General features: G+C 42.6%; 1 protein-coding gene across 2 annotated transcripts in view; it reads left to right on the top strand.

Moving 5' to 3' along the window:
• The window catches only part of macrod2 (mono-ADP ribosylhydrolase 2), a 381,154-nt gene that overhangs the window by 254,544 nt on the left and 114,134 nt on the right, over positions 1–12,476 (top strand). For both annotated transcript variants that reach the window (XM_079280386.1, XM_079280385.1), the window contains exon 6: positions 7,221–7,342. In XM_079280386.1, the coding sequence (XP_079136512.1) occupies positions 7,221–7,342 (122 nt within the window). The remainder of the gene's footprint in view (positions 1–7,220; positions 7,343–12,476) is intronic.

Here is a 12,476-nt window from a genome sequence, read left to right as displayed (position 1 = left end):
TTATTATAACATAAATCGTTTTAATTGAGGGTTAAGAAACCCACATGACTCTATCAAAGATCAAACTATTAAAGAAAATAACAAAGACAAATATCAAACACAAGTTATTACATTAACTTTGTTCAAAGCTGTTTGTGTCACCTCTCTGCATCACTAATGTTCCTCCCTGTCGTCGTTCTGTGCATGCAGCTACATCCAAGAGCTGCTCACTGAGAGTCAGGTCTGATGAACATGGATAGATGATGTATCCGTGTTGTCTGTGCTTTCATCAACAGTTAATGAAGAAGACGAGTACCTGCTCGTCTCTTAGCTAGCTGTGTTGTTAGATTGCTGCTCGTTCATGAACTCGGTCTGCGATGGTGTTTCTTCACAAACTGACATTTGTAAAAGTCTGTATCTGGTCGGAGCTCTGCTCACATACCTTCAGCATGCACTGGGCTGTAGCTGTGTAAATATATTCTGCTGTGATTGCAGTCTGCCTTTTAATTCTTGGACAGTTTGGTGTTTTTCTTGGAGGCTAAATTTAGCTCCGTGTTTGGTGTCAAAATGCCGACGTGAATTGTATTCCTTCATGACCGACACGCCTCATAACACAGAAGACAGACCCGTTGTTCTCCTTGAAGCACAAACATGTATTCGCTTTCCCATCTTTCATTTCATTTTCTTCCCTCTGCATCAATTTTTCTCTTCGTGGACATTTTGGGATTATTTGTCGATCTTTTTCAATCGTTGGAAAACCTCTTTTCGGGCTGTTGCCTCTCCTGTCCACCTGTTGTGATAGTTTTAATGTCGGTACACAGACAACATGCTATCTCATCATTTCAACTTTATATCTCATAATTTCGACCATGGGGATACTTTTATTTTCAAGTCTAACTTTTAATTATTTTTCCAAAAAAAAACGATTTTTTTTTTTTTTTTTGCTGGCGAATTCGCGGGTCACATAAAATGACGTGGCGGGCCTTGAGTTTGACACATGTGCTGTACACGTACACACTCTTTAAGGCTAAGAACCAGCCTTCTCCCCCAATCCTAACTGTAATGTGCAACTCCCAACTTAAGCAGTTCTCTTAGTTTTTATCTTTTAACATTTGAGCACAAATGTTCATCTTGTTCAACCTTACTCAATCACTTCCCTGGTTAAAAGCTAATTACGTCATTTAGTAGAAGAAATTGTTCCCGACCACGTCCTACCCTTTCTCTCTCTGACTCATAATACTAAATTGTATTTTTAAGTTGCTCAGTATGTGAAGAGAAACCCGGACAACCCGGTGCAGAATTGATCGATACCATGGATGTATAAAGCAATCTCTCTTTACTTTTTTTCATGGGCCGTTGAAGAGCTTTGAAGAGAGAGCTTCGTGACTGACAGAAAATAGACGTGTCCTCTCACATCACAATGACTGGCACTTATTTGCTGTCATGTGTAGATGTGTGGAAGCAGTCATTAATGAAAACCAGCATGTATTGAAAAGTTTAAGGAATGATGCTTGATTTTGACTGGTTGGATCTGCTAAACAATGTTTAACAAGAGTATGAAATTACAGAGTAAACTGTAGTATATGGGATTATCACAACAATCATAATAATATATTAGTAAATATGTCTTTAACTCTCATCTTCATGCAGACAACAGTTAAAATAAATGCACTGTACCAAGTACCACTCCTACAATGAATTATGCAGTATAGATATCAACAGCGAGCAATTTATAATTCCCAATGAAAATTAATTGATTCTCAAAGGGAATTTTTATTTGTACTTTGAATGTAAGGTGCCATGAAAAAAAGCATCAAAATCGACTAATAGAGCTTGCTTATCAAAACAGGTGCCATGAGACAGAGGTCCGGGCTAAGTTCATCACATGAAAAGCGAATCGATCCCCATAGACCCCCATATTATTTGAACATGTTTACGGCCTGGCACAGAAAATGCTTCTGATCCAGCTGATATCCCTGTTCATGACAGCTGTATCGACACTTTGAGCTTCACAACAGCTGGCCACAAACCTGTGGGTGTCTATGCTGGCCTCCTGTCATTTTAACCCGTAGAGAGCTGTACAGCTATAGATTTCTTCCCTGTGTGCTTCATCATTGAATTGCCCTTTCAATGACACTCCCTCTTCTGCACTGCTGTGTCTTGTTTCCCTTTTTGTTTTGTTTACGTTATCTGGAGGGGGAGACAACAAAAGGAATCCAATATATTAATGGCACACAGACGAGTGATTCCAGCGAGTGCTGTGTTACTTTATCGATCTTCTCTCTTCAATTTGCTCTGATGCATTACACTGTAAAGTCTGTCTCAATCAAGTCTCACGACACGAGACAGTTGGCAGTTGTTGCACATCAGCGAGCGTCTTCTCCTGGATTTCGGAAACCCCAGCTGTGATTCACTTTCCTCAGGAAGAATTTTGATAATAGAGCATGCATTCTTTGAGTTGGTGCTCAATTAAAAAACTCCATATGACAGTAAACGTTCATATTACTTCAGCATTGCCATTGTGCTGGTCCGCCCGCAACGGTGAGCGTTAGAGGGTCTCTGAGCTGCTGTACCTCTTGACTTTTAGATGATCTGACTGATTTTCAGCATCACTCATAGACACACGTAATTCTACTTGCAAGGCCAACGGTCCACTCTCCATACAAAATAGTGGCTGCCGTTAAATTCAATTTTGGCTGAATTTCTGAATGGACTCAAAACTCATTATGTGCTTTGTTGATTCCTAAGTGTTGAGGATAATTGCCACGGGCAGCACGAAAGTGGTCTGATTATTGTCTGCTGGCTCTTGTGAATCATGATAGGTATAAATGAGGCCCCCATGTTCACATATCTCTGTGCTACGAACAGTTGTTGGCAAGAGTGGGACCATTCAGGAGCAGTCACACTACAGTAAACATGTTCAAGCCTTGCATAGTTGTTGTTATGAGGAATGGTAAAGCAGCCTCAAAGTCAGTGCAGGCAAGTAAAAATGAAAGATTGATTAGGCGCTGAAGTGCTGGTCCCTCCCTGAAATAGCACAGCACTTCTCTTCTAAATGAAGTCTGGGTATTTCAAAAGATTGTATAGTTGCTAAGAAAGTGGCGTCTTTGAAGTGAGCATGTCCCTTTGGTAGTTATTCAGCAGAGGAATGTTTTAGTAGGCTTGTCTATGATGTTCACACACATGCTTCAAAGGTGGTGTGGTGAAGGGTCATTTTGTGTCCTGTCCGTTCCGGGCAGGCTAGGCTTACCATTTATTTATTTTTTATTCATTTGCTCCGTAAATAAGCCTTTTACTGTCAAGAATGTATGGAGTCCCCATCTGATATGTATATTTTCCGACATAATGCAGCTGCACGGTAACCAGTAAAGCATATGCAATTTAGAGGAACATGTCAGTCATCTGAATAGGTCTGCATTAAATAAATATACATTCGGCGTCACAGTTGTTTTTCCTATAGTGTCCTTCAGTATTTTCTAAATCGGTGTCAGTCTGGAGCTGGTTTGAACAGGTATTTTACATCTCCAGCACAGAAAAGAGTTACATGTCACTGATCACTCAAAATGTATCGGGCTTCATACAAGCCAGTGAAATGTTTTATCAGTCCTAGTCAAATGGATAAATACAGGCAATGTGTTAAAATTGTGCAGTGATGTGAAATGTCACTGCTTAATAGCGCTGGTGTCTAGCGTCTCTACACGCTGTTACCTCCTGAATTTAGATTATTTTTGGTTTTAATAAAGATAATGTTCAGTCTGATTTGAAGAGCACATTTGGTCTTGCATTTGCACTTCTGTAGTTATTATTGCACTCTGCACCTGATAGGTAAACATTTAAGAGCAATACTTCACACTTGCTCCATTAATCTCCAGGAAACCCTGCCGTTACAGAAACACGACACTCTCCCCAACAAACCAAAGGACAAGATCAGTCACACACTGAGGGTGCTGAGAGTATTCAGACAAAGGCATTCTAAAGTCTCCTCCGTATCATTGTGTCCTATACTGCATATTTGCTGTGATTTCTTAACAACACGATAGACACGATGGCACGAAACAAAAAAGATAAAAACAACAATTGGCTGCAGCTTCCGACATGTTTCCCCATTTCAGTGCTTTTTTTCGTGACGTTCAAGAATTGATGGGAGAAATGTGTGTATAATCATGGCACATTAGAAGTCTAGAACTGGCAGGCATAATGCATGCCCTGTGGCACATTTGCTCCATTTAGAATGAGAACGACTGAGCAACAGTGTCACACACTCCGCTGCATCCGTGTTAGGACAGTTTGTAGTCAGTAGCGAACCCGCCCATGCTGATAGAAACCGAGGATGCACATTCAGACATATGCAGAGCAAAATAAATGGTTCCTGTTTGACTCGTGGCGTGTGTTGTTGAATGCAGAACACAATACAAAGTGATCGAGTATCATCACAGCACGATTGACAATATCAGTCAATATGAGTGTCGTTATGGTATTCAGCTTGGTCCTCAGACCGAAACACATAATTATCCTTTAACTCCTATAAGCAGAAAAACAACCTGACAGGGTTGTTTTTGTGTTGTTGTTGTTTTTCTGTTGTTTTTCTGTGCAGAGCCTATGGGCTCATGGGGAAAGAAAGCACGGTTTGAATGGCAATCATCAGTCTTTGCGGGTTCAATTGTGTTATTGACCTTGTAGCCCCAGGCAAGAGACCACAATGAACCAATCCAGTGGAGATATTGGGTGAAAAAAAACCATTGCTGGGAATGGAAGCTCATTAACTGCTCATTAACTGTGGAATTGGCAGGCCGAGGGTCTTGAAGGTGTGTAAAGCGGGGATTTTGTTTGTGTGATAAAGAATTGTTCCGTTGAATTCCTTAATGACTGAGTTTATATGCTCAGAGCGAACCGTGCTCGGTATTGTAATCCTGTTGTTCTGGTCTGTTTCTTAACATGTTCATTTTCAGATGATTGGCTTTTTATTTCCCTGTCACGGGCATATTTATTGATTTATTCTTAGCAAGTCATGGTTGCAGAGTATGACGTTTGATGTGAAGGTCTGAACATGTTTGAAATGATTCATTTGCCTTCAACATACTAAACAGAAGCATCTCTTTAATGTGTTTCACCAGGACATGTGTATTGATGTTCGTCTGCATCCATTATCATCCCCACATTCAAGCCGAACTCCCTGAAGTGCAGGAGGGCAGCTCGTAATTTCTTCAACCCTGCTAAAATAGAGATGTATGTGCCTCGCACAGAGATAATGGTATACATGTGTCGGTATGTGCTTCTGAGCAACGCAGAAACACTGATGCAGCCAAATGTGTCTGTCAGCTAATGGACGCAAATCATGATAAAAGCTGAGGGTCCTACCAGGAGAAAAGGAGCAAAGATGATAAAGACCCATGTTGGAGAGATTATCTGTCAAATCGTTTCCAACTCTCATTGCAAAGAGCATCTCTGTATGATTTATGTATTGAATAACATCGCGGCTGAGTCTTCAAACACATTGGAAAATGAAAGTGTTTTTACATGCACCTGCATGTGCATGTAAAAACGTGAGACAGACCTGGAGAGGTCATTTGTGTTTAAGTTTACAGAGATACTGAAGCATCTGTCGGAGTGTTTTGGAGCTCTACAGTAACTAACTGTCCTACCTGTAATATCCCTCCTTACTACACAGTGAAATGTATCTTTCACCTTACAGAAACACAGCTGTATAAATATGTATTTGATGCGGAAGTGTTGAGGACAGGAGTGGAGACGTCGGTACTGGTGAGATAGGACCTGTTTACATTCTCATGAGTTCACCAGCAGTCTGGTTTTTGGCGCTTGCCCACACTCTAATTGGCACGTTGCCATTCTTGTAGTGAAGAACTCTCCATGAATTATGCACGGAATACATCTTACCACATGTCCCATTATAACCACATTGTGCTGTGCAATTTTCGACCTGCTACTCCTGGAAACAGACAATCCCTCAGGCAGCTCCATTCTCTACAGCCCAACCTCAGCTTAGCCTTGTTTCCTCCCTCTCTAAAACACAGCCTCACCTCTTAAGCAACACCAGTGAAAGCCACTTGATTATAGTGGTTCCCCATGCATTCTATCATCCTGACCTATTAAGCAACCAGACATACAACTGACAACTAAATTTAATCTATACATGATTTATGATCAAGTAGTAATATCGCTTACATTTATTCAGAGGGAAAGTGAGGCTAAGTGTTTAATATTATGAGCAAACGGTGAGGTTCGGTGTAAGAAAACACAAGGGGCCGCTGTGTTTTCCTCTCATGCCCTCACCTGAACCATGTCTGATTACTCAGTATTCAGACTTTGAACAGGGTTTAATGTTTTAGTGGACTGAAATGAAGACTCGATTGCGTTAAATTTCAGATGCCTGAGTCGTAGTTGATCTATATTTAATGGGCCATGAATTGAGCCAATACTGCTGAAAGAAGTAAAAGACTGATACACACTCTAAAACTGCTTTTGAACACATCCATGACACATGAATTATGGTTTTCAACGGCATGGTATTGCATCCGCACCGCGATGACCTTTTTGAGAAGTTCTCAGGTTTGTAGCACTTTTTATACAGTTGGGTTTCGTGAAATTGCGTTGTCTGTATGCGTAAATGCAACACCTGAACCTTTCTGGAACGCTCCGTGGGTGATGCAGAGTCACTTCTCTGTTTATTGCTGTTGACCTGTCCTGCCCAACTCTCTGAAGGCCAAGGGTAGTCTGGCAGAATGCTGAAGATTATGTTTCTGTCAAGTCACTGCTTAGATTCTCCTATTTTCCTGTCATCACTCCTGTGATTCAATTAAGAGTCTGCATTCCTCCGTCTGGCCAGGCCAGACAAGGAGCGCCGTGATTTACAGGTGAAGACATTACTGCGCGAAGGGAAAGAGAGTACAGGGAGAGATATGAATATTTGAGGAGATGGCATAAAAGAATCTTGTAATTGATTTTCTATCTAAGCTGCCATTTCATTTACTGAATAAATGCATTCAGTTCAGGCTGTGGGTTGTTCGTGCCGTCCCCGTTGTCTCATTGAAGACAAACTTAATCGTATTCTGTGATGATGTCGATGAAGATTTAGCAGATTCTAAAAACTTCAGCTCGGCTGCATGGCAGCATTGCACTTATCCTCACACTACACAGTACTACTAGAAATGCCATCAACCATACAGCCTTGCTACATGCAGGCTGTGCTGAATTTGGCTTTTTGTGTCGTCCCCTTCTGACAGATGTGATCCACACCGTGGGCCCGGTGGCCAGAGGTCATGTGGGCCCTACCGAGACCAATGACCTCACCTCCTGCTACCAGAACTCCCTCAGGCTGATGAAGGAGCATGACTTGAGCACTGTGGTGAGTACAGTACGCTAGCACGCATCTGAGGAGGAATGTGCGTCTGTTCTGTGCAGCTTGGAACAAGTAAATTATGTGCCTCTGTGTTGTTGTTTGACAGTAAGCCTTCAGTGGGGAAAGCTGTGTTTGAACATTTTTTGGAAATTTGGAAAAGGTACAAGAACAAAAGGATTTAGCATCTTTCATTTCAGATACAGTTCTGACAAGCCTTAATCTACTTTATTTAAACAAAAGCAACAGAGAACACAACAAAATGCTAGTGTTTCATGTTTGTCAAATGAAGGCTTTCATGCCGACTACTTTGGCTTGTGATTAAATGAAAGGCAGGCCTTTGCTTCCATCACTCCACATTGCCACTGCACACAACTGCACAGTTTGTCCTTTATCGTTTGAGAAGCTAGCAAACTGTGACCTTTCTTAAATTCTCTAATGGTCTTGACGCAGATTTTTTGATTTGCTTTCTTTTATTTCCAGCAAATGAAATGTTTTGCACCCGAGTTATTTCAGAGGTTTTGACTCTTGTGTATGTCTGTGCCGCCTCTGAAAGATGCATTTTCTGCTTTAAAACACCGGGAAAAGCACAATGTTTACTGATTCATAAGGGCTTTAGATGAGATAATGCCCACACAATCCACAGCAGAGTGATCATTCACACACTACCCAGGCGTCCTGCCTGCTCTGCACCGTATGTTCCAGTCTGGTCCATGTGATATATGGATTTGCCCTCCCCAAATAGGGTAAACAAATCAGTATCACACCATTTTCTGCACCAGCATACAGCCCCACAGCCTCATCAGAGGCCAATCAATAGAAGTACTCACCAACAGAGCGAGGAAGATGAGTGCCAGTTTCATGACAGATGATTGTGACAAAATTCCTGCTCCGTCAATGACCTATGCGTATGAGTGTGGCAGACTCTTCTGGGTAGCAATTCAATGGATTGTGACTGAAGTTGTTGTGGTTAGTGATTTTGAAGTTTTATCAAAATCAGCAGCATGCCTGCTGAACAGCCACATCCACCAAGATATGATGAGCCACAAGCATGACATTACATAACAATGTCATTTAAACAATAGAATCATTTAGTCTAGTGGGCTTGGAGGCTTCAAGGGCAGAGGCGAGGCCTGCTCAGCAGCTCCGGGCCCTTCAGGCCTCAGTGCAGCAACACAACACCAGCCTGTCTGCCTTCATCCACCAATGTTCCAATCCTCACTCTGTGTCTGGCACATTCCAAAAGACTTATTTAGTTTCGGCCGATCTCTGGATTTATTTCTCCAATTATCCATATATTTATAGGAAACAGAGTTTCTGTTTTTACTGGGAGCAGCTTGGATCCTGTCTAATGTATTTATGCAGCTGCTCTCCGCTGAGCAGGCCTTCAATGAAAACAGTGGTGTTGTGTGAGTGACTGGCCTTGGAGGATGAGCCTCGTCCTTACATTAGCTCAGCCTCAGTCCATTTCGTCTCTCCTTGCTGCAAGGACAACAGAAAGTCTTTTCACCAACAGCACAAATGGCTGGATGAGGCCTTGATCGAGCCTTTTCTTGATATGCAAGACTTATTTGAAAAGAGGCTGTAAGGGTTCTTTACTCCAAATTGTTGTTAACAGACTCTTGGCGCAGACCACAATGAGTCCAAGTTTTTGGTTAGCTGATCACCACTAAGCCCATTTTGACTCATCTGAAAGGGTCTCACTGTGAGTTTTGCTGTGTGAGAGAAATAAGAGATCCCACCGAAGACGGGCACCCTGCCAAGTGGGTCTACAAAGTGGGCAAAAGAGGGGGGGCTACATTTGGGAATCCTAGACGGCCGGCTCCCTAATGGGGATTCCAGTGCATTACAAAGGAATAGGAGTCAAAACAAAGCCTAACAAAATAAACTTGAGCATGAAAGATTAAAAAGAAGCAGAGCTTGGTAGTTAATCCCTTATTTGGGCTCAAAGCCACCCTTTAGGCTACGAAACAGTACGGCTATCAGAGCATCACAGCCAGCCGTCTCATCAAACTCTTCTTGTGACTGTAGCATGTCAAGACAGAGACATCACTGGGAATACCAGAGAATTCCAGGGCTGGAAATGCATTTCCTTTACCCTTAGGGCAGCTCAGTGTGTATGACTGAACATTTACTCGTATCCCCAGAAGTCAGAAATGAGATAGAGGAGCTTTTGCTGTCCCTGTGTGATCAGCGTGGCACTGATTTAAGGCTCTACTGGGACGGAACTGGGGAAGATGGAAAATGTGACTTTAAGACAACCTCGGGCAATTCCTGGCCGAGTATAGGGGTTGTGTTGAGTTTTTGTGTTGTATTCTTGCCATGACATAAAATAGAACTAATTTGAAAGTAATAGCATGAATGAATATCCTTAAGTCCATAAAGTCTTCCCTGTGGGACAGCTCAGACAGTGGATCGTGAGGGCATTGAAATTAGACCCCTGTTGCATTGTTTTACTTTTGAGATAATTGGCAAGATTTATGTTATGTTAGTGGCAAGAATTTTAAGACATTCAGCATTAAGAGTTGCATTAAAAATCTCAAATTTAAATTGTATTAGCTTTTTTTTAAATATATATATATATAAAGGCATAAAACTCTTACTCATTGATACTTTGCCAAGCCGATATTGGCTGAGCTGTAAAGGCAGATGTGCACATTTTGTTTGTGTCTACCCTTTGCCCACAGGGCACGCCGTAAGTACAGGATGCGGCTCTAAGCCCTACGGAGGGACGGCTTTCAGATGAAAAATGAACCAAGAAACCTGCCGTTTAACCCTCACACTGACGTTGAGAGCTATCTGGAACAGTCCAGGCTCTCAAACCCACACTCTGTCTTTCTCTCTGAATAGATATCCGATGGCTGGATGGCCTATTGAGTTCTGTTTTCCAAGTGATCTGGCTACAGTGCATGCTGGAAAGTGATAGCGTGTATTTGTGCCCATGTGCATGCACCCACTAAGGCTTTTACGTGCATCTTCCAGGGGCACCTAAATGTGCCTGTGCAGTGGCAATGTTCTTTCATTTCTTCCCTGCCTGGAGGACTCTTATGCTTCAGTGCTTTTCTTTTTTTTTTTGTTTTGCTTTTTTTTTGCTGCGGCTGACAGAGCAGCAGGCTGTCACAGCTCCCTGGCTCTGACTGACCACAGCCAGGATGCAAGCGTGGTCGGTTGGGCTCTGCAACATCACACAGGGGAGCCGTGGGAGCGCTGCAGCCTGTGAGCAGAGTTGCAGCTCTGGGCTGATGAGCAGCACGTTGTCAAACAGCCCCCTCCTCTGCTCAATGCCTGTTACACTGCAGAATGTTGTTCGCTTCCAAAGGAGGCTCAGGTGAGGAGCCAAACAGGAAGCAAAGAAAGAAATATGGATTCTTGGTGGATTCATTCTAGATATGAATTTTGATAATAACACTCCCACGCTGGTAGAAGCAGTGAAGATGCTCGAGCAGGCTATCAATATTTGCTGGAGCCAGGACACATTAAATAGGTCTCCTCATGGTTTCGCTGATATACAGAGCATGACAATATTTTTGCTCCATTTGGAAACAGCTGATATTGTTGGGGAAACTCGCCACGCAGCAGTACCAAACTATTCTACGGAAGGGCAACTGATGGGAAAAAAAGATTATTTGTAATCTATTTTTGTGTGAAGATGCAATAATATGCAGATGTTTAACCTCTGACTGACACTGACTGCAAATCACATTCTACTGAAACTGAAAGAATAATTTCTTCCAGTCAAGAGTAGGCTTTTATTACAAAGTGAAAGACAAAGTATTCAGGTCTGCGTATGTGCATTTTAACGATACACTCGTGGGTGTACTGTATCCGTGTACAGTCACACTCTGGAGGGGCCTCCTTCCCCAAAGAGCTGGAAAGCCATACAGCCATACATGGAACTGAGGAGACGGCTAATGCAGGTCCCCTGTCTTGGTTAGTCATGGAAGGCTGCTCAGATTCTTTCCTGGAAGCAAGCGTAGCATCTGTCAGGCAGAAACAGACAGACTGTGTGGAGGGGGACACCACCATCTGGAAGCCATTCAGCCTTCAACTCTGTTTTGTTTTTTTAGAGAACGTACTAAACACCCCTTAGACTGTGACCTTTAGAATGAAAGAATAACCATGTTTACCCAAAACATCATTGTTTCATTTAATTCAGCCTTCCTTTTGAGGCTTTGGGGAGTGTTCTGTTAAGACAAAATAACAAGGATTTTAGTCCCGAGGGTTTGGTGGCATAAAGATACAGCAAGCATTTCTGTTGACTAATGATCTTGCTGCCAACCAGCCGAGCCTCCTTTTTGTTTATCATTTGACTAAGACAGGCTACAATTTGATGCTTTTCGAGACGATCTGTCATTAAGCTTTTTTTGCAGCGTGGCAGGCAGCTGGCAGCTGACAGCGCGGACAGTGACAGGGTTGCAGACTGCATTTAGTGGCCTCCTCTCTGACTCCCAGGCGGTCCTGGAAGTGTTTTGCAGTCATAACATGCTGGCTTCGAGGAGATCCAGCAGGGAAGCCACAAATTGCCCGTTGAGAAAAATTCTAAAAGCCAAGTGGATTGGAGATGAATGGTGTAGAATGATAGGATTAGCCAGCCTTCTTCGTGGGCTCATTCCAAGGCTGCTCGAAGCATTAGCTCCCATCTATTTTGCCCGACTGTGTACCCCAAATGCATTCCAACAATATCTTATAGTGACACAGCACGCACGCGCTGCTTGACGATGACAGCCGATAGCCCAGACTAGACAATCTGGTTAACATGACAGGGGACAGCAAGTGAAGAACAAACACTGCATCACCGGGATAAGTGTCTTCGAGATAGACGCCACACTGGGGTTTGTGAGGGCAGGTTGACTTTTTTGGCCGAGCGGTTTTAAAAGCTCTCCTCTGTTCTCAGGATTGTTGTGAAACACGCTGTAGGTAACTTTTACTGTTTCACCTCTATTAATGTAGGTCACTGCCGATATTTGAAAATGTGTTTTTTTTACTGCAGGATTTAAGTGCACTGGAGGGTTTTTGTCATTATTTATGTTTCCAAATACTACCATATCAAACTTAACGACTTTGTACTCCACCCTATTCCATTTTGGTTTGCCGACTCCCCAAGTGATTAATTAATTTTCATTTATGGACTGAACAGATCGTG

The sequence above is a fragment of the Melanostigma gelatinosum genome, assembly GCF_949748355.1.
Source record: "Melanostigma gelatinosum genome assembly, chromosome: 12".
Taxonomy (NCBI): domain Eukaryota; kingdom Metazoa; phylum Chordata; class Actinopteri; order Perciformes; family Zoarcidae; genus Melanostigma; species Melanostigma gelatinosum.
Note: the sequence above shows the minus strand (reverse complement) of the source record. Positions and strands in the feature narration are given on the sequence as shown.